Source organism: Marmota monax, unplaced genomic scaffold (assembly GCF_021218885.2).
Source record: "Marmota monax isolate L192 unplaced genomic scaffold, Marmota_monax_Labrador192_F-V1.1 WCK01_AAM20220418_F8-fsc00198, whole genome shotgun sequence".
NCBI lineage: Eukaryota > Metazoa > Chordata > Mammalia > Rodentia > Sciuridae > Marmota > Marmota monax.
In genome coordinates, this window is record NW_026693558.1 from 3,267,374 (window position 1) to 3,292,476 (window position 25,103).

The 25,103-nt window shown below is 32.0% G+C and overlaps 1 protein-coding gene across 1 annotated transcript in view; it reads left to right on the plus strand.

Moving 5' to 3' along the window:
* Nucleotides 1-25,103, plus strand: part of LOC124102409 (triadin) — a gene marked incomplete at its 3' end in the record, with an annotated part of 122,816 nt that overhangs the window by 68,886 nt on the left and 28,827 nt on the right. The window contains 3 exon segments of the mRNA XM_046458677.2: nucleotides 8,977-9,138; nucleotides 10,232-10,264; nucleotides 23,851-23,910. Of these exon segments, the coding sequence (XP_046314633.1) occupies nucleotides 8,977-9,138; nucleotides 10,232-10,264; nucleotides 23,851-23,910 (255 nt within the window).

Genomic DNA, 25,103 nt, shown 5'->3' on the forward strand with positions numbered 1-25,103 from the left:
CCTTTAAAATGTAATGTCTGTTTTGAACATGGCAATAACATAATATTCAATAATTTAAAAGAACACATTTAAATATGTAAAAATGAAGTTTCATCTTGTTTCTCTTTACAGAAGCATCTTAAAGATTCTCTATATAAACATTTAGCAAATTAATTCATAACTTAATAAATTATTCCGAAACTAATTAATCTACTATTTGTATTTTTACATAATCATGAAATATTAAATAATTACAAAAATATTTTAAACTACATATTCAGTTTTAAAGAAATTTTACAATATAGCTTGAATTTCACCATTTGTTCAAGGTAAAAATGCTTGATAAAAATATTATTTACTTTAAAGAATATTACTTAATACATATGCTACAGTAATAGCATTTAATTTTCCATTTCTCTGTTTATTTATTATTATTACCTTTTCTCCTCCCAGGCCCTGTCTAGTCTGCTGAAATGAATACTTTAGTGTAAATAATCTGAAAGGGCCAATAGAAATAGATTAAAACAGAGGATCTCAAAAAATGAGATATCAAAAAAGATATCTCAAGATACTTCTTGTGTGGAAATGCTGTTATTTTAGTTATTACTTTAGGGCTATAAATTACTAGCATTTTGGTTACAATAGAAATCTATTGTCAGATGCCAAAATATCATGTCATTATATTTGGCTATCTTCTAATATCTTTTCTTAAAATCATGTCATTATATTTGGCTATATTCTAATATTCTTTTCTTAAAGAATATAATAGAAGAGAAGTAATTCCACTAGTGTACCTTTAGAAACTTCTACTGACAGAATATAAATTTATCTTTAGGCTTAGATATAGAGGAATAAAGTTGTTGGTTCAATAGTTTTTGAATTATTAACTTTGAATGTGTTACTTATTTATCCAGTGTTTGCTTCATTTTTAATTTGAAATGAAATAAATAATAAGAAAACAGAAGTCATAGGAGAGGAAAAAAACAGTATTTGACTCTAAGATGTTGAAACCTTCATTGTGATGGTAAAAATTAAAGACAAGAGTTGTGACACAATTGAAATAACCTAATATGAGAAATGCCAATGATCCAACTTATAGGAAATTGTTTCCAGTTAGGTCAGACTGCACCTTAAAAAACATTATAGCAAAATATTGAGTAAAGATTACTTTGATGAAGACACCAAGTTGCATAGTAAATGCAAAAGCAGATATTTCTGATTATTTTTTCATAATTACCTGTGCCTAGTATTGTCAATACCAGGAACTGCAGAGCCCAAAGATTCAGAAGAACATAAAGTTCACTGTGAGTGCTTTTCATTTCAAATCTGTTCTGTTTAAAACATAATTAAATTAATTAGTATTTCTAGCTTTTATCCTTAGGAAATAGTTGACAGTTACAAAATTATAAAAGTTGCCAAGCTTCAAGCCCAAACTATTACATAAGCATTTGCATTATCTTAGCTATATTTCATTTCTTTTTGCAGTTCTAGGGATCAAATCTAGGGTTTCCTGCTCTACCACCGAGCTACATCAGCTGTGTTTCTGACTATAAGAAATACATTAACTCAGCAGAAACAATCATTGCTTTTGCATATATAGATACAACATTCAGATTTCAACATCTTTATGTTTTTCCTAACTGTGTTTCTTTTCTTCTCATTTTAGAGAGTAGGCAAGAATCAGCAAACACATCCAAAGCTCTGTTTTCCCACTGGAAAGATTCTAAGGAAACCTTTTTGCCCTCAAGACAAAGACAAATTTTGTGGTTATTCAAGCAAAAATTGTCATATAATTCAATGCATATTAAACGATGACACAGAATTTGCTAAATTTTTCTTAACATGATGAAACTTTCACCAACAGAAGCAAAATAATTCATAGATTTGTCTGTAACAAAAAGAAGAAACTAGTCACCTAAAATTATAATTGTTTAGGTGTAGAATGTTACCTCTCTATATTGCAAAACACTTTTCTTCACATGTCCAAATTAGAACAACCTAGATAGCAATGGTAAAACTATTCTTAATTATATTATGCTTGAGTTATTACACATGCTTAGTGCTTTGTAATTGTCTTGAAAGAAGGATCTGTATTTTTTTTTTTTTTCATTTGTAAATGTTTATTAAATGTCAGTAATTTTCACAAAGCAAATTATTAATAGCAAGAGGCATTTTTTTGCAAAATATGTACAAAAGTAAAAAGCCTTAATGAATAGCAATTAATTTTGTAAAAACCAAACCATCTTTTCCTTTTAGATTTCCTCACAAATAATTTATTTGCCAATCCTGAACTAGAGCACTGACCAAAAAAAAAAAAAGAAAAAAAAATTTACAACAATCTCAAATAATGTGCTTAGTTCTTGGAAGATTATAAAAAGTTCAATGAAAAACCCTAAACCACAAATACTTTTATTCGGAGCTAATACAAATTATGTTTTGTTAGGTACAGTATCTATGAGGTTGTTACAAAATATACTTTTTGATAAGGCTTCTTGTGGTAAATGAGCTCTCCACAGCATACTAGAGTAGCAGAGAAAACCATTTTAAAACATTTTGCGATTCTGCTTTCAAGTAAGAGGTAAAGGATAAATGGCATAGTTTGTTGCATTGTTACACATACTTAATGAGAATTAATCCCTTCCCCCTCCCCTTGATTCCTGGTACCATCCAAGAGGCTTGCCTGAGGACAAATACATCACTCACTAAAGGAATATCATAAACAAGCTTTCTAAATACAAACCCAAATCACATATATCAAGTAAGTAGTTTATTACTATCACTGATATTCACCAACAGGAAAGTTATGCCCAGTGGGTCCCAGTAGACTTCAATCCATCTGTAAATATCCATCATTCACAGTAGATTTGTATAGGTCACGAAAATCTCTGATCAACCCAGAAAATACTGCTATATCGTTAATGCTTTGAGAAAACAATGTTCATTCAGTTTAAGTTCCAGCATTTAAAACTCAGATGGTTAGACCTGAATGCCACAAGGGCGAACATATTAATTTAAATGCTGACCATAAATTCACATCTAGACACAAGGATGTATTTTTTAAATTTTAGTTAACCTCATAGTGTGTACAACTATGTACAAGGTACTCCTATCAGTATACATACAAGTTTACTTGTTCCTAGTTTAGGGAACATTTATGATATTTGAAGAGAGTTCTCACCTCATTTTAGATCCAGATATCTAGATCTGAATCTTTCCTGGGAAGTAAGGGGCAAGTGTCAGTTATTTCATGAGTCCTGATGAAAGGAGTGTGTGGATTTCATAGACCCTGCCAAGGTTGAATGCAAGGTCACAGTCAGTAAGCCATGGCAGGACATTATTTATAGCAGCTTACACTGTGGAGCACTGCCATATGTTTGAATTAAATGATTATAAAAATCAAATTTAATAATTAATTAACATTTACTAGATCCCTTGCTCTTACGTGCTCTACACTAAGGAATTTATACAGAATAAGTGAACACTAGTAAGCACCATCTGGTACAAGCAGAGATTCACAGGCAGGAGGAGAAGAAGACTTGGATATCCCTTTTCCCTTGCCATCCTGAGGGGAGGTGCATACTGGGCAGCGTTGTAGTGGGGGGTAAATCATTTGGGTAATGAGAGTTGTCTGAAGAGTCCCTGAAGAAATCCTGGACATATGAGTTGTACTATACTTGAAGATCCTGGGTAAAGGTAAATGCATGTGGAGGTCTCCTGTTGAGGGAGGGGACCTCACTGGCCCTACCCAGCAAAATGGGAGGACTCAAAGTCATTCAACAAGCAATCTTGCTTATTTCTCTACATTGACATTTTTTAGTTGCCAGACAGTGTACTATGTGATTTTGATTTATTATCTCCTCCAATATTCATAATAGCCTTATGAGGTATAGTTATTCTTGCTGTCATTTTACAGTTCAGGAAACTGGAGCACAGAGCACTTTATTCTTGTTTCCACTATCTAATGCTGTTTTCTAGAACTGGATATATTATAAATTGGAATACAGAAAAGCATGAAGATAACAGGTATGAGAGATTGAGGTCTTGATGTAGAATACGTATTTTGGAAATGCAGAGGTGTCAATGCATTTTGTAGATATGACAAATTTAATCTCACTGTCACCTAGCTATTAGGTGGAGGAGACCTTAAAACTAGACAGAAGTTAGTGAAGCACTTGCCTTGGTATAAAATTTGAGGCCTCAGAAAATTTATTAAATTCAATAGATAATATCTTCATGCAATTTTTAAAATTTCAAAATTAATGGAAAAATCTGCAATGTACAAAATATTGAAATTTTACATAGAGGCAGTATCACCATTACTTGGTTTTCTGTTGTCTCTGGATCCAACAAATCGACATGGTGTTGGTAGGAAGATGAAGCTTGAATACACTCAGTGTAAACTTAGGGACCAATTTGGAGATATTAATTGCTGTTGTTCTCAGGATATGAAAGATCAACAGGAGTTAAACAAAACTTAAGGAACATAAGGCTGATGGTCAAAGTAATAGGGCATAGAATTAATTCTTTAGGAGGAAAGCAGAGAAAATAGCTAATTTGATTTTCATCGTAGAGTTTCATTATAAACTTTAGTATGTATAAAATTTGGCTCCAAAAAGCAGAGGACATATAAAAATCCTGTGTAACTTTAAACTTTTCTTGGTCTCTCTTGGCATTTTTTTTTATCAGTGCCAAAAATCCAATTACTGGCCACAGGTGACCTAGAGCCATTTCCACTGCATGCCGTGATACAATTTCCTATAAGAAATATAAGATATAATTAAGAGTGACCTGAACACTGGGAAACATTTCTTATCTCATGTAACAGAAGTGCTGAAGGTATGGTGATTCCAAGTCTGGATAATTCAGTGCCTCAGCATGTCATCACAGAGTTGATTCTTTTCATTTTTAACCTTTGCCTTCCTCAATGAGTCAGCTACACTCCTCATGGTTACAAGATGACTGCTGCAGCTCCAAGATTTATCATCCCATGGAACAAGGTCTTTCTTCCTGATTTTAAGAGCAAGAAATTTACTTCTAGAATCTGCCCACCCAAAATCTTACTCTGAAACAAAGTTCGAATTCACGTTTTTTGTTTGATTGATAGCATATAACAGAATAGTTGAGTCTTACTTTAAGAGTACAAATCAGGCTCCTTCACTTGCTAAGTATGTAAACATGGGCATCTGTTCTTTGTATTTCAGTTTCCCTATATTTATCAAAGGAATAAAATACCCACTTCATTAGGTTATTGAAAGAAAAAGTGAGGTACTGTATGCAAAATTCTTAGAATGATGTGTGGTTACTATTATTTTATGATAATTCTCACTGTGGCAATGTAATTAGCTCATGGAAATGTAAGAGGTAGGAAAGTTTGATTATCTCAGCATCTCTTAGAGAAGAAGACATCAACTAAAGTTTTAGGTATATTGTGTAATATTTTCCCCCTTGATATTGTTTGGATATGATGTCTCAAAGAAGGAATAAGAATCTATTTCCAGACTACTATCTTATTTAAATGTGTGTATGTGTGTCTCTCTCTCTGTGTATTTAGAATTTTAACATTGTCCATGTGACTCATTAGAAGTTAGTCTCAAACCAGCAATATTAACATCCTGAAAATAGTCTCATATGACTAAATTAGAGCCAGGCTCTCTCTCTCTCTCTCTCTCTCTCTCTCTCTCTCTCTATATATATATATATATATATATATATATATATATATACACACACACACACACACACACACATACACACCCACACATATATCTGTTTGTATACTTACTCAGACAGTCTGTGTGTGTGTATGTGTGTGTGTGTGTGTGTGTGTGTGTGTATATATATATATATATATATATATACAGACAGTCTCTCTGTATATATATACAGACAGAATTTTCCATATAAAATATTGGGGCTTCACTTTGCCACAGGTAACTTATATTTTTGAAAGTGTAACTGCATATTTGGAGAGATTACTAATATTTATTCCAAAACAGAAAAAAAATTCTAAAGTTATCCTAAGCTTATAGCTTATACTCCAGAGATGTCTCTCTCTCTTTCTCTCTCTCTCTCTCTCTCTCTCTCTCTCTCTCTCTCTCTGCATGTATGTGTATATGTGTATGTGTGTGTGTGATATATACATATATTTAATATATACATATATATGTAATGTGTGTTAAGCATAAGGACAGTTAGACTGGTGCCTATTTTGTTGCATTTTTATATTGAAAATCTTCAGTTTTAGGAGGAGGAAAATGAGGAAATAGTTTCAATCTATTTCAATCATAAAAAATCCCATTTGCAATATTCTTCCACTAGATATAAAATATTCCGGTGCTAAAAGTGCCTTTAATGGTGCCAGTACAATCCAGGTCTTTACATATAATTCTTTCAATATTCTCAATTGCAATTATAAAATTGCATTTCATTTCCTTTTTCTAAGGTTTAATCTCCCCATTCAGACAACTAATTTTTTGCTCATCTGAAACTCCAGAATGCAGTAAAATAGAGTGTAAAGAGGAAAGGCACATTATAGATGAATCATAGAGATAGGCTTCCCTGAGGCTAACATTTTATAAATTGAGGACATTGGATGATCTGTGTGTTCCACCAATCCCACAGAATAAAATTTAAAATTAAATAATTTCCTAGGGGAGGGGGCAAGGGGATAAAGAAGATGGTGGAATGAAATGGACATCATTACTCTAAGTACATGTATGAAGACATGAATGCTGTTAATATACTTTGTTTACAGCCAAAGATATGAAAAATTGTGCTCTATATATGTAATACAAATTGTAATGTATTCTGCCATATATAACAATTCTGTAATATATAACAAATTAGAATAAAAAATAAAATAATAATTTCCCAGGAACACTTTCTAATCATTTTTTTTTCTCTCTCTCAGGGATTTTACTCATTAACATAAACCAAGGAATATACTTCCCACTTTAATAATGTTAAAAATGAAAAAAAGACCAACTATGATCCTATCCTTCTACAAATATTACTCAATATCCATCATTTACAGTACAATATATACCTGTAAATTTTTTTCCATTTTGAATGAACTCCACTGGAAGTTCTCTTTGAAGGTCATTAGTGACATCCTCTTAATTAAATCCAGAGTTATATTTTTTGTCATCCTCTTACTTGACCTATCAGCAGCATTTGACATTTGACCACTGCTCTCCTTGAAATGATTTATTTACTTAATGCCTAGTGCATTACACTCCCTTGGTTCTTTCATTCTCTCTCTTACTCTTGCTTTCTCTGTCTCATCTCTCCTTCTTGGAATCCATTTTTGTTTCTCCCTGTTCTCATCATCTATCTCTCAGTCTTCCAAAGGTTATAGTGTTCCTCAGTCCCTCCCTTGGTGATCTCATTCACTCTCATGGTTTGGAATAATCACATCCTTTGTTGGACTCCCAAGTTCCCACCTTCAGGTAGAACTTTCTCTTTTGTAGATCATATTGAACTGTACAAATGTCTCAATCTTCTTGTAGATGTCTAATAGGCAACATACGTTTGAGAAGACTAAAACTCAGTTATTTTTCTACTCTATTCCCCCACCATAAAAAAAAAAAAAAACAGAATAACCAAAAAACAAATTTCTCTACAGACTCCTGCATTTTCATCCTTCTGGTTTCTCATACCTACAGTTTGAAGTATTACTAGATATCTTTGTCATATCCCATAGCTACATTGAAAGCATATGCTATTGATTGTACCTTTGAAATACATTCAGAATCTGACCACATCTCATCAAACACACTGTTACCACCTGATAAGAACTGACATCATCTTTCTTCTAAGTTGTTTCAGTTGACTCCTTACTGTCCCCCTATTTCCAGTCTGCCAACATTTTAATCCTCAACATACAGGAGTTTCATAAGTCAAAATACTTTATTCCTCTAATCAAACTTTTTAGTAACTTTCCATTTCAATCAGAGTGAAAGACTAATGTTGAAGTAACTTTCAGATGATAGAATACATTTGTATAATTCTAATCTCTTAAATATATCAAAGGGAGAAGATTCTCTGAAAAGCTAAAATAGTTTTTAAAATTAAGAAAACATACTCTAAAATGTAATTACATATCAATGAAAAATCAGGTACAGTTTATACCATATTTCCAGATAGATTATCTCCTCAATCAGACCTGAAAGGCTACTTTTGCTCTTTGGAGCATTTTTCATATGATTAACAATACAGCATTTAGGAAATCCCTAAGTTTTCTCTTTTTATTACTTGATCTCTCATTTTACCAATGTCTTTATCATCCAGGAGAGAAATAGAGGAGGATTTATAGTTTTTTTTTTTTACTGGTTTTATCCATTGCAGTTACTAGAAGTTCAAATGCTTTTTAAAAAATTGTAAGTGCAGGTATGTTTAACAAGGACAAATCTAACTGAATTAACTTGAACTTTTCATAATCACTAGCTTAACAATTCCAGATTTTCCTGATATTTCACATATTAAATATGCCAATCAGTCTTAATTTAGCTATAACTGATCCAGTCTGCTTGAAGACCTTGTTGTTTGTGTGACAATTTACAGAACCATCATTCCCATAATGCTACTAAGTATAATAGACCAACAATGATGTCTTCCCTTCCTGAATTCTATAACTTAGGGTATATATGCAATTTGGGTAATAAAATATATACTGTTTTGATTCATTCCTGTTTTCCCCTTTCTTAAACTACTATTTAGATTACAGACTTCTCAAATTGTCAGTTTCTTTCTTACAAATCCCATAATATTTGCTACTATAGGTGCTCAATAGCTTTTATTTTTAATTGAATACACATGCATACTAGAACAAGATTGAGTTTCTATTTCTGAGCAATATATATGGCCAAGTGATATTTGAATTCTTGAAATTGACATATTAGTCATGTCAAAAGGAAAAAAAGAATCAGGAAAAACATGTTTTCTTAGGTTCCTCAGGAATGATTGTGAACATTTTCTCTCACTTTCAATTCCTTTCAGCAAGCTCTATTGCCAAGATTGGCTCAGATCCTCTAAAACTTGTACATGATGCGGTGGAGGAAACCACGGACTGGATCTATGGCTTCTTTTCTTTGTTGTCTGACATCATTTCATCTGAAGGTGATGAAGAAGATGAGGAAGGGGATGAGGACATTGATAAAGGTACAGAGAACAGAAAGTTGTATCTAACTACAAGGACCAATATTAGACATGAATTATAGTGACTTGCTTAGGTTTTAGCCCAAATGGGCACTTGGGTTCACACTAATCCCAAATGAAAACACTTCTGAATCCTAAAAGTGTTTTAGTAGGCAGCCACATGCAGTAAATTGGTCTTTATTTGGTTTTCATATTATGATTTTCTGCCATTATGTCAAAGATGTCAAAATTAAGTACACCATTAGGGTGACATTATAGCTGAGAGAGTCTTATTTTACATGACTATAAACCCACAATAGATATTCTCTGGCAAAAAAAAAAAATAGTAGCTATTTTTTTTAAGTTTATCTCTAGGAAGATTAAAATAAAAACAATAAAACTAAAAATACATATAAATGTTTTATATACATAAGTCATATTCATAGTCAAATAGCAGAAATCAATCTTACTAAAAGCACAATCAAAAGAGTAAATTTATTGAGCCAAATGGAGGCATAGACTGGAAGGACACATTGTAAATGTCACAACAGTTAGGCAACTCACTTATGTGCTCACTCATATATAATTAATGAATAAAAGGAAATAGGAAATTTAAGCTATACATAAATTGCCTCTCAATGGGTATGAAAAGAACAAAAGCCCAGTGATTTTGTCTTTTAAATGACATTTTATAGGGTCAGTTGGTCTTCAGATATTATGTATTCAGCCTTGACTCACAGGAAAGCTCTTAATATTAGAGCCCCTTCTGTGACTCCGTATGAATTTATATTTGTTTTGGCCCTGGTAAGTAGTCACTGTGACCAAGAAAGAAACTAAAATTAATATGATATATGACTTATAATGTATAATTTGGACCATTGCCACAATTTTATTGAACTCATAAAAATGAAACCATCTGAAATAAATGTATATAAACAAAGTTCATACTTTGGAGTTTGGGAAGCAAAGTAAAGTAAGAACTATCATTGTCATTGTCAAAAATAATAGTGTTTTTAATGAACAAAAGAAAATGAGTTAATAAGGACACCATATTATGCCATGTTAATAGTTTTTTTTTTTTTTCCTAATTCAATATTTTTTTTTTATCTTGGTTTAGGAGACACAGAGGAGACTCCCTTGAAAAAAAAAGGTCAGTGGTTTTTACTTTTGAATAAGTTCTTTCTTATTGCACTGTTGATTTTCAATATGACTCAAATATATTTCATTTGTTTTGTTACCTTAATTTATTTTTTAATACAGAGGCTGTTTAATGAAGAGATGAAAATTTATAGTCAAGATAAACACTCAATTCTTTCTAATTAAGTTGATTCCATTATTTTTCAGTTGATTATTTAATGGATGCCTTTTTCCCTAGACTAGTGCAAATCCATCTGTACACACACCATTATGAGATGAGATTTCAGGAATAAAGAGAGAAATTTGTAGCCATTGAAATAGCCCAGAGGATGTTGACACCATGTTCTTTATTCTCATCATGGCAAAATTTATTGAGTTATTTTATTTTTATTATTTTTACTTTGTTTTCAGTATTATATTGCATTTTAGGTGATAGCTCAGGTATATAGCAGTTGAAAAACTATGAAACATAATGATTCGGAGGCAAAATTATATAAGTTAGTATGGGTCATGTATCACCCCCAAGCAGGAGAGTCAACTAGGGAGATTGAATATGGCATAAAAGAATTCCTTTCAGGAATAGCTAATATCTTCAGTAAGTTAGTGGAATTGTTGTAGCCAAGTGTTGGTGGTAATAAGCCTAGGAAAAGGTATGGAGCAAAAGCCTCAAAAGGACAGGGATTTTTGCAGTAAGTAGGAACTATGTCTGGGAGCAGAGATGTAGAATACAATCCTGAGGCACATTTGGTATGGGGAAAAAACAGCCAAAAGTTGGCCAGACTTGATATAATGCTGATTTTAGTCACTGCTGCACATGTCTAACAGCTGGCTCTTGAGCTATCTACTCCAGAGGAGAACATATTGGCTTTTGTTGCTCTCTCCCAAGACCTGTATTCAAACACCGGAATCAAAGTGTGGATCTGAGCAGATGATGGCTGCCCCACTGCTCTGGTACATTCACTAAGGATATGCTAATTTGGAGAATATGAATTTATAACTTTTGCAATAAAACAGAGCTGAACTAGTGAAATCCATGTATAAAGTCATCTAGAAGTGAATGTGTTTATGAAGTTCTGTGAGGAGAAAGGAAGAGTTTGCTAATACACAGATTCCGGATGAGACTTGAGGAATTTAAAGCAGAATTCTGTCATCAAGTTCAGGTTTAGAGATTCTAGATTAGTCTCTATACTCTAGAGGTCAGAAATAGGCTCTTGTTTACAGCTAGTCTCCCATGCATAATGACTGGAACACAGTTAAACTAAGTTAATTAGGTCATCGTCTGAAATAGTGACTCCTATACATGCATATTGCTATTGGAAATGAAGAAGGAAAAGCAGATAAAAAATGTTTTCTCACTTATAAACTCCATTCTATAAGAAGATCATAAGGTTCTACTCTCCATAAATTGATATCTACTTCTTTAATACTGAGCCTCTATTATTTGAGTTTTCCTTTGGAATTAGTTTTGAGTTCATTTCCATGTAATGTTAGTATAAATTGCAAACACACAAAATTATTTAACTATTTTTAAAAATTACTGTCTTGATTTATCAAATGGTCAAGAACTTATTAAATACTTGCTCAAGGTACGTTTTATTGTGTGTCAGTAATGCTAATTAGTCAAAATAGTCTAAAGGATAATAATATATTTTTAACCCCCATGTATAGTAATATCTTGAAGGATTTCATATTCAAAACTAGGAGAAAATTTACTTAAAGCCACATAAAATTACATGAAAAAAAATGATATTTAAGGAACATACTCTACCTTGGGTATGAAAGTTATGCAATGACAACTGTTGGTTATAATTTGACTAAAGTGTATATATTTTATTATAATTATTATTTTATGTATAAATTTTCCTTGGTAGAGTCATAGGCAATGTGAATCTTAAATCAGTATGTACTATCTTAGATAACACTCATAATATACAATCTACATTAAATTATGTTTTAGCATTATTATTAGTGAAGAGATTCTATGAACTTATTCCCATCACATTCTGGGTTATTGTACATATTTTTGTATTTAAAATTTTGAGAAGACCAAGTTGAAGAATTTGATGAGTAAATGAGCAAATGAAATAGTAAATGAGATAAAATAGTTAATAAATTGCATATTTGACACTGATGAGGAAAAGACTTTATGTGAGATTAGCATAAAGGACCTGAACTAAAGCAGGATGAAACTATGAATAACAGTAATTTTGCAAATGAATGCATTACTTCAGAAAAATGAATTAGTTTTATTTCTCTTTTAATAATTCAAAAATATCCTAAGTCAAAGTTAAAACTAAGCTAAGTGACATAGAAACAAATGTAGACTCTGAGGGAAAGAGAATTCAATAGTCTTAAAGCATATGTCAATCCCTGGTACCCACTATATATATATATATATATATATATATATATATATAGATAGATAGATAGATAGATATAGATATAGGTATAGATATGAATCTATATATATCTATATCATATATATATATATATATATATATATATATATATATATATACACACACACACACACACACACACACACACACACATATAGCACAGGAATTTTAGCAATTTCCCATTTGTTTTAAAAAATGAAGTATTAGCTTAACATAAAACTAATAGCATTTTTGTAGTTTATATTAATATTTATGTTTTAGTAAGTTTTTAGTTGAGGCAAACATTCACAGAAAGTATAAATCCTTAGCAGGTATATAGCTTTGTAATTTTTGTGCTCTAACATTTCCAAGTGCAATATAATGAAAATACTTATCTTCTTTTTACAGGTTTATTCTTACTTAAACCTTTATCTGTAATAAGTCTATATTAGAGAATAATAATCACAGCATTTATGTCCTTTCAAATATGTAATTTTAAGTAATAATGATAGTCTCTTAACAAGAAATTATTATTTATAATGCCTTTTCCTGACATCTAGCTTTATAGTTAAGAAGGAATAATCATAGTTACTCAAAGTTATGCACACTAATTTTTTCTTTTTTGTACAGTAAAACCTGGACTTCAATTTTAGGGATATGGTGACCTCTTGGGTTATAGATTTATCTCTTGCCTTCTAGGAAAGCACCAGAAGTCCCTTTACATTATGTTTAATGTCCTTGCTTCCTAACTACTAGATCTTTGAAATAAGAAAATATCCTTAAGGATGAGCATGACCAAAATATAAAGCCTGACATTCCGTGAGATTATACTTGATGCATGTCAATGGAAAAGGAAGAGACTCCTTTATTTAGAGCAAACAGATTACATTCTCCCTTAGCTGTGTTTTTAAATTGCCCTAAAGCTCTGCAAGTTGAAAAGAGCTGCCTAGTAAATTTAAACTTAGTTATTTCATTGTATTTTTCTTACTTTATTGAAATCCACAGTAGCTCTCTGTAGTCAGAGTGGATGAAGAAGAGCAAGGATATTGTAACATCATAAATATTCAAGACTTCAGGAGTAGGCCATTTGGAAGGTTGTATCACATCGTTGGTAGTAAGATAGATGGACAAGTCTGTGTGCCAGAGCTTCAGTTGCATCCGTCTTTGCTGGCATTTTCAGTGGTTTAAGCCAGGCTGAACATTGAGTGTCTGGAAAATATGGTGAATGAAAAAGGAGGGAGAATGGAAAGGTGACTAAACTTGTTAAAATTCATTGCCTCAGAATATTGGTTACTAGGTAGGCCCTAGTAACATTGTTAAGTGATACGTTTAATTTTGGATTTCTCTTCTAAAGAAGTCTAGATGGAAACTTACCTCCCTTTCTGCTGCACAGCGCCCACAGGCTCTGTGGGAACTTCCTGCTGTCTGCGGCCTCTCTTTCTCAACACTGATCAGACCTGTAACTACAGGGAGAGGGAGTCACTTCTCCAGGTAGTTGAAGATGTAGGTAAACCATGTGTTCAGGTTCAAAAACTGTCTTAATTGCAATTATTTTGCTCAAAAAGAGACCAAAACCCAGTTCAAATTGGCTTAGTAGAAAAGATTCTTTATTGGTTCAAGAGATGGGAAGATACAAAGCAGAGTAGGCTCTGGCCATAGTTTGATACAAGCTTTTGTATAATGTTTTACATAATGTTTTGCTTCGGACTCTGCTTTCCTTCCTGTTTCATTTGCTTTGTTCTCAGGCATGCTTTCCTTACCTAGTGAAATTATTCACACCAGAAGCTTGAGACCAAAATTATTTTACTTTACTGACCCAGAGAAAGGACCTGTGTCTTCCCCAAATATTACTGCTAAAACAACTTTTTTGTCTCTTACTGATCTGAACTGAGCAACATACCTTTGTTGGTACCAGTGTGCCAAAATATTCAACATACAACTAGTCAAGGCCTGGGGACTGGGCCCACCCTAGAATTAGAGAAAGGGAAGTAGGAAGTAGCACTCAGCTCCTTGTATTGTGATTAGGAAAGGAACAGTTCCTAAAACTAAAAGAGGAAGAGTGTTCCCATAGTGGATTCTACCTAAAAAACCCCACAGATGTCCACATCTCTTTTTTGTTTTAAGTTCAGAATCCCAGATTACCTTCAACCTTCAACCTCCAAACTCAGATTTGTGAACTCAGAATCTCAGAGGTCCTGTGGGAGAGAGAGGATAGTTTGCTGATAGGGTTGAGGGATTGGGATGATGAAAATGCTCTAAAATTGACTGGGGTGATGATTTCACAGCTCTGTGAACAATTAGAAACTATTATGTTGCATATTTTGAGTGGGTGAAATTTATGAAATGTGAACTATATCTCGATAATGTTTTTTTTGTTTTAAAAAATAATAAATTGAAATATGTAATTACACTCCATCCCAAAGAATTATTTAAATATCTAAAATATATTTCTAAATCACAACCAGGATGAGAGCCATTGTAATGCAAAAGAGTAATTCTCAAAATAAGAGAATTTGTGCATTGTGAGACCAGTAAGGGAGACAGTTAAGGATAAGTGAATATCTTCATATTTTATTTAGACATTGTGACTACTTTATATAAACTTACTGTTATGAAAAATACCAAAACATGAATGAAAAAATTCAAACTAAGTTAATGTTACTATCACATTGATATAGACCACCATTGTCATAACTATTGATAATGCTGTTCAGGTCAATGCATTAAAATATTAAACATAATTGAAATAAACTGGAATGAATGCAGTGAAGATGTATTTGTATTGGTTCACCTTGTACTTTAAACCCGTTATGGTTAAATCACTTAATCTCGGTGGCTCTCAGTTCTCACATCTGTATGACAATGATGTTGTATTTACTGATATCCATTTCCTTGGCAACTATAATATTTTTCCCTCTATGATTAAATTGTGATGTCCTATGTTAATAGTTTTATCATGAGTTTCATCTGAACTACAGCTTATTAACTCACAGTACGGTCCATGCTTCTGTTTTCTGGGGGCCTAGTTTAGAAATTCAGGCTCCATCTAGACTGATAGAATCCAAATCCACATTTTAAAAATATCCCAAGTGATTCATATATGCATTAAAATTTGAGAAACATTGATATAGGCAGTATTTCCATCTTCTAACTGTGGTTCTGAAATTACCTGAGAACTTATTTAAATCATTGATCCTAAAGTTTCCTCATCAAGGCAAGCTAATTGATTAATTTGGGCTGCAGCTCAGGAAAATGTTTTAAAATCTCCCCAGATGATTCTGATACACAGCCACATGATCATTTCTAGTATATTATCAAATATGAAGTGCACATACTAATATAGCAAAAAAGATCATCCATATCTGCAAACTCAATCTGTGATCATCTAATAAAAGTATTATTTGTACTCATTTCCCCCTGTTCAGTTTATGTACTCATGTGAAATTGTATCTAATTTTATGTGTGGAGAAAATAAAACACAGAGGAAAAACATAATAACCAAGATTATAGAGTTTATGGCAAAAATGAGGTTAGGTAGTTTCCATCATAGTAGACTTAGTTTGAAAATTTTTGTAGGGTTCATAATTATGCAACACGAGGTGATTATTTTTCCTGAAAAAGTTTGGCTTACCTTACCAAGTAATAAAACATAACAAAATAAAGGTCCAACCTATTTTACATTTATGGATTTGAATATTCCTGAAGTAATTCTCCTCAGTACCTGCTTATCACTATGTCTGGAGTTTACCCCCTGCTCAATCATAAATAATATGTACTTGAGGAGCAGAAAATATTCTTCTTTATACTCATTAATGGTAACTAATGCAGTTTTCTGAAGTTGTTTTTTGTCAATGTGACTGGGAAAGCACCCATAAATATACATACCTACACATACTTTGGTGTATTTATCTAAAATATTGAGAATTCAGTAAAATATTTTCCTTAGTATTATTTAACTAGCCATTAAATAGATAACCACATTTGCTCATCTACCATGATTAATCTTTTGTTTCCTCGTAACTATTGGCAACATCTTAAAAACAGTAATTGCAATTCTATTTTCAAGTGAATAAATAATTTAAAATTTTAATATCAAAATGAGAAAAAATTTATAAGAAGGCATTTTTATTATCTGAATTTTTTAGAGTTGTCTAGAGAAAACAATGATAAGAAGCATTCTTTGAAATACACAATGCTAATAATAATTTAATAAACTGAGTTGTCATATTAAAACAGGATAGTTGCCTTGGTGACAAAGATTATCATTTTAACTTCTTCAGTTTGTTATTTAAAGTCTTGAATTGTTAATATTTTGCATTTATTAATAGTGTGTGATAGAGAAAAATGGCATGCTTTGAAGTGGTCATGTAAATCTTAGACAAAATTATCAAGTACTCAACTCATTTGTTATGATTTTAGGTAAGATAAAACTACTTATCATAAGCAAAATTACATGTAATATAACAAAATATCTCAGAGAGACCTAACTACAAATTAAGCTCATTCTTATTTAGCACACTCTATCATTTGTTGTTGCTACCATCAGCCTTCTCCTGGGAGTCCCTGGCCTCTTTTCCCAAGTGCCAAGTGGAGGTCAAGCAGTCAAGCTCAGAGAGTCTTGGAAAAATGTATAGGCTTAATGATTACCTTTAGCACTGTGATAGACATAGAGTTTAGAATTAAACAACTCAAAAGTAAGAAAGTTAACCCAACCAATAAAGTGAATTTTCACTTCAAATTTGGAGAAGATTTAGAGATTTGATCACTGATTATTTCTTTGTGGGTTTCTTCAGGACAACCAGAAAATTTCCCATTACACCTGAAAATTCCAACTTGGGCTACCAAGAGGTTCACTAAAATCTATACTTGTCTTTTTGGATGTGCAGTATAAATACATTTCCTAAAAGCCCAGATTTTATTATTACCACCTATAAAATACCATAAATATATAAGCAAATATTATTAGGCAAAAAAATATAGAAATCATTGTACCCCCTCCCCCATTCATTAATAGGAAGTGCCAGAGAAATGGAATAGTACCAATCCCAGAGAACAAAGGGAAGGGAAGTTTTTGTCCCCTTCCTTTAAGCTAGGTGAAGTAGCACATTCTATTTTTAAATCTTTCCTCCAATTTGCTTCTGTTGAAATGAATATGATATTTGATAGCCAATGTTTTTTATTAGCATAGTATACTTAATTATAATTTGCTTATTTTTATACAAACATCAGAGAATAAATTTTGAAATAGGTGAAATATTTAAAAACAAGCTTATTTCCCTTCATTCATCATTCAGCTTTTTAGTGTTCCAGGAAAACAATATTAAAAATTTTATACAGTATTAAAATTTATTAACCAGTGTTGGATTTTATAAATACCTTACAGATATGCCATTTGATTGCCATAAGAAGTAAAATCATGAAACTTTTCTGAGTATTTGAAATAGAAAGTAAAAATGTAGCATTTTACTCTTCTCAAAAATTTCAACTATAGTCATTTTACTAAATTGAGAGTTGGGTCAAACAAACAAACAGGTAAGATATAGTGTACCACTGCCCTCTATAATATGCATGAGTAAACTTTTTTCATATTGTGTTTCTTTATCAAGTGGTTCTTATATGCCAATCAATCTGTTAGGCATTGAAACTTTAAAAGTGAAATAAAATATACATAAATCTTGTCATCATCAAATTTAGCATTTACTGAGAAAGAGAGACAGGGGATAATAATAATGATAATAATCAATATTCAGGTGATGTTTACTTGATGCCAGGTGCTGCTCTACAGCCTTTACTCTTTAACTTATTTTGATTCTCATGTAAACTTATGAGGTAGAGACTATTATTAACCTCATTTTACAGAAGAGGTAAGAAATAAAATTCACACAGCTATTAATATGGGAATCAGATTTGAATTTGGGCAGATTGACTCCATCATCTATTCAGCACTAAACTGTATTTTAATGAATGTCAGAAATGAAGATATTTTCTATAGATCTTCTAATTGATCATCTGTCTACATTTACCTATCAAAATGCATGATGTTTTAATTATGTCAGAGCATATAGATTTATGACCTTTTTCCTATGATGACTATTAAAATAATCAAAGATTATTACAATCCAGAAATATTAAACCATAAAAATATAATTAATTCATATTTATTCTTGGCTCCATAATAAATTATTACATCTACTCCTGTTTCCTAGCAAATCACAGCTTTGACACATCATTTGACATTGTGCTTTGATAGGGAGTATATCATTACTTCTATTGAATAATAAAGCATAAAAATTAAACTTTAAATTATTTGTGTTCTCTAAATAAAGGAAAGTTGGAAATGCATTTAAAATTTAGCAAAAATGTTTTCTGGTGACTTCAAAAGTTTTTGCTGTAGAATGAGAGATGAATAACCAAAAATATCTAAGAGGAAAGAGGGACTCTTTACAATTTATCTTCACTTGTACCTCCCTATATGTAGCCAGAAAAGTTTCAGTGGAAAATTAAGAGTAGTAAAGGAAACAGAAAAATATAACCCATCACTGTGGAATTAACTTGCCCTTCTCTTAAATCCTCCATGCCTGTGATACCATTTATTACACTATAAAACATCAGTGGATGGTTTTCTTAGGCAAGGCTACCCAGGACTCAGTAGATCAAAGTTAGCTCTTTCACTGCCTCTTAATGTTTTATAATTGTCACTATTTTTAATGTTATTTTTCACTTCTTCATTTCTCAAAAGTGACATTAAAACTCATCCATTGAGAACCTATGGGCAGTCTTACAACTGTATTGAAATAGTTTGACCTTTATACTTTCTAAGTAACAAAATCTTTAGGATTGTTTGGTTTCAAAAATCATTTAATTCTAGCTAGATCTAGTGAGATTTATCACCTTTTCAGAAACATTTGACTTTCACCTATTCCAAAGCACATATATTGGAGGTAAATAATGGCTGTCTTGATCTTCTTCCTATCCTTTGTATTCAGATTTGGTTTAGGTTTAAGTAAACTATACCTTAGAATGTCATATGTTGTGTACAGTTTTACACCATTACATATAATTATGACATTACACAAAGTAAAGGCATTCATCTGTCTAAAGAAAATATTAAATAACTAAAATAACTAAACACTGGAGTTAATATAGTATTGGAAATTTTATTTTTCTTTGAAGTTTTTGAAAACTGTAAGATAATAAATTCCTACCTTTAGTGACTTAAATTTTTAAATTTAATTTTCAAATCTTATAACAAATGGTGCTTTTCTGGAAAGAGCAATTGAAGGTAACATATCAGGCATCATCTGGATATGAGAAAATATCTTTCTGAAGTCTAAATTGGTAGCATGCTCTTACTCAATTGGACAGGAGCCTAAATGGTCATCATTTCCTGGCTCAAGTGTAAGGAGACAGAATTGGCACACTATGTATAGGTTTCATGGGATCCTCTGACATCTGATAGCCACAGGCTATGATGGAATTCAATCCCCAAAGAAAATGCAATGTAGCAATAAAACACATAGGGAGATGTTGATTTCTTTTTAAGTTTAAATCATGAGATAAATTTGTCCTCTATAAACAGAGGAATATAGATGCATATATGCCTTCACTAGTTTATCTCTGGTTTATATAGAGTCGCCTTTACAGATACATTAATGGCTCTACCATGAATTTTAATTGATGATATTTCTGAAAAAAACAAACAAACAGAAGAACCCTGACCATGTAAGTCATTATTGCTTCTGTTTGATGTGAGATACTCCCACGTAGGAGAAAGCTGGTGAACCTACCCAGAACAGCGGTTTTCTTCATCTGTGTATGGCTGAAGTATTAGAATGAGAAAAATTAATTGGGAATTTATCTTGGATCTTGGTTTGAGTTGTAAAACTGGACTGTAGACACAACATTTATCATAAAGTAAAAAATAATTGCTCTGAAATATGGCCATTTTTCATACTTATTTTCTTTTAGTTCTGTTTTTGATAAAGTAAAATACAAAGTGCAGCTTCCTGCAAGTATTTATCTACCACTTAAACTTACCTCCCTTCATATCTTAAATATGGTGTAGGAAATTCATTTACCCTCCCAGCCCACCCACCACTCACTTTTCCTTTTTCCTGAGTGGTGTTCTTTCTCCTGATTTTTTTCAAGATTTATATTTATTTTTCCCCTCTGGTATAAACCCTTGCTCATTTCTATTCTGGTTTCTACTTAGCACTTTTTCCTTTTAATTACATCTGCTATAAACACAGAACTAACAGGAGCCAAAATAGTTTCTGGTACTGCTTCTCTCATCTGTTTTCTGATGCAGAGTCTTCTACCTGCCTTTCAGGGAATCCTGCTGTGAACCAGCCTATACTATCTACCCTCACAACCCCTCCCTCTGCCCAGTGATTTTTTTCCAAAACTATGTTAGGCTAAGATGCTCTGATAGAATTATTCAGAGAAAATTGCTTTTAGCACCAAATCCAGCAGAAGAATGTGACTCATGTCTGATTCTCCCATGGGAGTTCCAGAATTCCTTCTTGACTTCTATGATTAGATAGCAAGTATCCATGGAATACAGACATTCACACAAATGAACATCCCTACATCCAAGGGGATTGACAATTGAGAACTTGAAGGCTTCATATCACAAAGAAAATATTACTTCATTTAATTCTTTAATTTTGAAATTTTCATCTCATTTTTTTATCCCAGTTAATGCTTACTGGGAATATGAAATGTCACATGAAAAGTGACTCCCTTAGCATATCCAATGACTGTTCTAAATCTTTGACATCTTACTTGCTTTATGGGTCTGAGTTATATAAAACACCAATCTTTTGCATAATTTCTGTTTGTTTGGATAGGAAGGAAGAAGAAGAAAGTTACTGATAGGGGAAAGTTCAAAATTGTTTTTTCAGTTCGTTTGAAGATGATTCAACACTGATTGACCTCATATTTTTAAGATGGTCCTTTGTTCCACTTAAGATTAGACTAGCACTGTCTAATGTACACATTATATAATGTGATTCATACATGCAATTTAAAATTTCCAATTAGCTACATTAAAAAATGGAGAGACAAATCGTAGAATTAATTTAAATAATATTTAATCTAATCTATCAGAGCTCAAATAGAGAAGCACAAGTAGAAAGAGATCAGAGGGACTCATTTATATGTTAAAAAATTATTACCAGGTGTTTAGTTATGTAATTGTAGAAAATGGTCAACCAAGTCTGAACCCACAGGACAGGCAGCCAGAACAGGAAGATCATAGGCAAACTTGAACTCATGGGTATGGATCAAAGCTGTGATCCACATAGAGAATTCATCTTTTGTCCTGGGAAAACTCAGGCTTATTTTTAAGGCTTCTCAATGGAATCACACAACCCACCCAAATTATTCAGAATCACCTTCTTAAATTCATCTGATTGAGGATTTTTACTATATTTGCCAAATATCTTTAAGTAACTCCTAGATTAGTATCCCTTGGAAAACACATAGGAGCCTAGCCACACTGATACATCTATAAAATTACTACCATCAATATATCCAAAATAATATCATTTCAAAATGTAAGGAATGTAAAACTAACAATATGTTTTACTTGCTTTTTTTAAAAAAAAAAAAACAAGTCTTCATAATCTAGTGTGTATTTTGCAGTTATAGTAAATATCCACTTGGACTAACCACATATCATGTGCTTAAGACTAACAGAAGTCTACCTGTCACTGCATTGACAATGTAGGTTTGGACAATGGCAAAGAGTTTATCTCTCTGATTATCATGTATTTTTAGAGGAGTGAGTCTCATCTAGGGTTTAGTTTGACTAGCAAGGGACATTTAACAACATATGAGGGTATTTTTCATTGTTCTGCCTGAAGGGTAGTGATGGGAGCCACTGCCATCTAATGCGGCTAGACATCCTAGAATGCACTCAGTAGCACTCCTCACCCTCAATTATTGACTCACCCAATCAGAAAAGACCATGGCACTAAACTGAGAAACCCTTCTATAGAGCAGAATTTGGAAATATTAGGGAATGAGAGAAAATTGTGAGAGAGGCAGGATGATGGAAGTTTCCAATGCTCTTTGGAACCTTTCCTTTCTTTACCTTGGAAAAAAATTTTCAGAAATGTGAATAAGCATCTCATCTTGTCCATATCTCTATGACCATATTCAAAGTCAGTGATGGGATGAGGGTGGGGGAATGACACTGAATAGTAGAGTGAATGATGCATGGAAAAAAATGGAAGAAAAACTATTCAATGATAGTTATTTCCATAACAAATGAGTGGAAGTTCATAGGTGCCCTTTTCTGAGGATATTTAGGGTTTTCCTAAGGTTAGTCTTCATTTCGTAGACTTCAGGAAAATTACAAAATGCAAATGAAAACTTACAAATGGAGAATTCAAATTGTGTACAGTAATTAGTACTGCCTCAGATCATCTGTGGAATGAAGTTGTGATAAATAAGTAAACCTCTAGCATTTTTTTTCTAAGAAAAACCATGATATTTAAGATTAAGTCATTTTCAGAGGTAGTAATCATATTTGTAAACCCTAATCTCAAATTTACTTCTATCCAAATTAACTACAAATTCAGAATAAACTTCATTTGCTAAGATTTGGCAATGTATGTATATGGAAGCTAGCAGCAAATTGAATATATTTGTTAAAATCTGATATTTGGAAAAGATGTACAGCTAACTTATTCAATGAAAAGTGTCATATCTGCTTGAAGTAATTATTGGGTAAATGCAATGCCAAATGCTGATTATAAACATAGCTTAGAGTCAATACTTCTGAGATATATTCTCTATTAGATAGCTGTTACAGTTCATTTCACAAATTCTTAATTTAATGTGTAAAAACAAAATCTTCCTAAATCTAAATGACATTATTATTGAATATTCTTAATTTGTATTGAGAGTAATTGAAATAAAGTGTAATTATAGTTTGTGATCAATTTTGTCACTAAAAATGATGACAACATATCTGTCAATGCAAATTTTAAAGCTTTTTCAAATAACTGATTTTGAGATGATTCAAATTTTTCTTTATTGAAGTAAATAAGTGATTTTTGTAGCTATATTTTACAAACTCTTTTTTAAAATATATCAAAAAGTTTATTAGACACAAGAACGTATACTTTATGATGAAATGATGAAATTTAGGTATAACTATGTTTTAAATTTTATACTTTAAAAAAATTAAATTATAAATTCTGTTTTTCCCTAGAAATACACAAAGAAAAGACTGAAAAGCAGGATAAATCTGAAAAGAAAATTCAAACTAAAGGTAATTGTTCAATTTTATGTTTATTCTTATTATTTCAGGATGTATATTTTGTGTATTCATATGGAAGAAAAACATGATTAATGTGGTTTTTTTTTAAACATTGTTGGTATTACTTTAATAAGTACTTTTACTCTATTAATTTGGGGTGTAAATATGTGAATAATATGTAACAATTGGAATTACAGTAACTTTAAAGTGTGTGACCATCTTTACATTATTTGCAGCTGTTTTTTCTTATTAAATGACAGCACAAATAAATTTTTTGACTTGAACAAACACTTTTCTTTTGTTAATAAGTTACTGTGAGTCAGAGCTCAATTTTTCTTTAACCTGAATTTCTCTGCCATGGGATGCCTTTACATTCTTTGGTGTAGAAATGCAGAGTCATTATGTTCCCTCACTGCAGAAGGCCACTTCCCTACAGCTTTCCTCCCTAGCCTCAAGACTCGATGGACAATGACTACAAGATGATTAATATCCCTTTTCACTGAACTGACTCCAGGAACTGAAATCTTGCAGTAGAAGCATTTTAATAATGGCCAGATTTACCTTACTAATCTGACACTTTTTTATGGGTTGCCTATGTCGTCATAAAACTTCACAAGAAGTTTTAGGAAGCAAGGACAATCAGAAGGTTGTGTTTCTAAGCATACTCAGGTTTTCCAAATACATGATTTTGGAAGAAAATTAAGAATTTCCTAATTACCATAGTTGTATGATCAAATAAAAAGTAAAAAAATTTCTCTGGGATAAAAATTAAATGTGGTTCAATATTTTTCATATGAAAACAGGCTAATGCAAAATCTGTAGTAAATACAATCACAGATTGTAAAATTTCAAATAAAGGAAGTTCTAGTTAACCTTAAATGATATTGGCATGTGTATCTATATTACAAGGTCATGTTGTTGTTGTTTTTAAGTATACTTCATGTACTTCCTTTTTGTGAGGAGCTCAAATCATTCTTTAGACATTATGCCTTTAATCCTAATGCTTGAGTTTGTTCCAGTTTGGTCAGCCAATCCTTACACAGCACACTGAAGCTCACTTGATTGAAATCTATTTATATTTGTACTTAGGGAACTAACATCTTCTTACTGTTTCCTTTCCTTTTTTGGTTCTTAATTCCTTTGGTCAGGGAAATTGGACACAGCTTTTGGGCACTGATTGACTAAGGGAGGCATGACTGAACTGG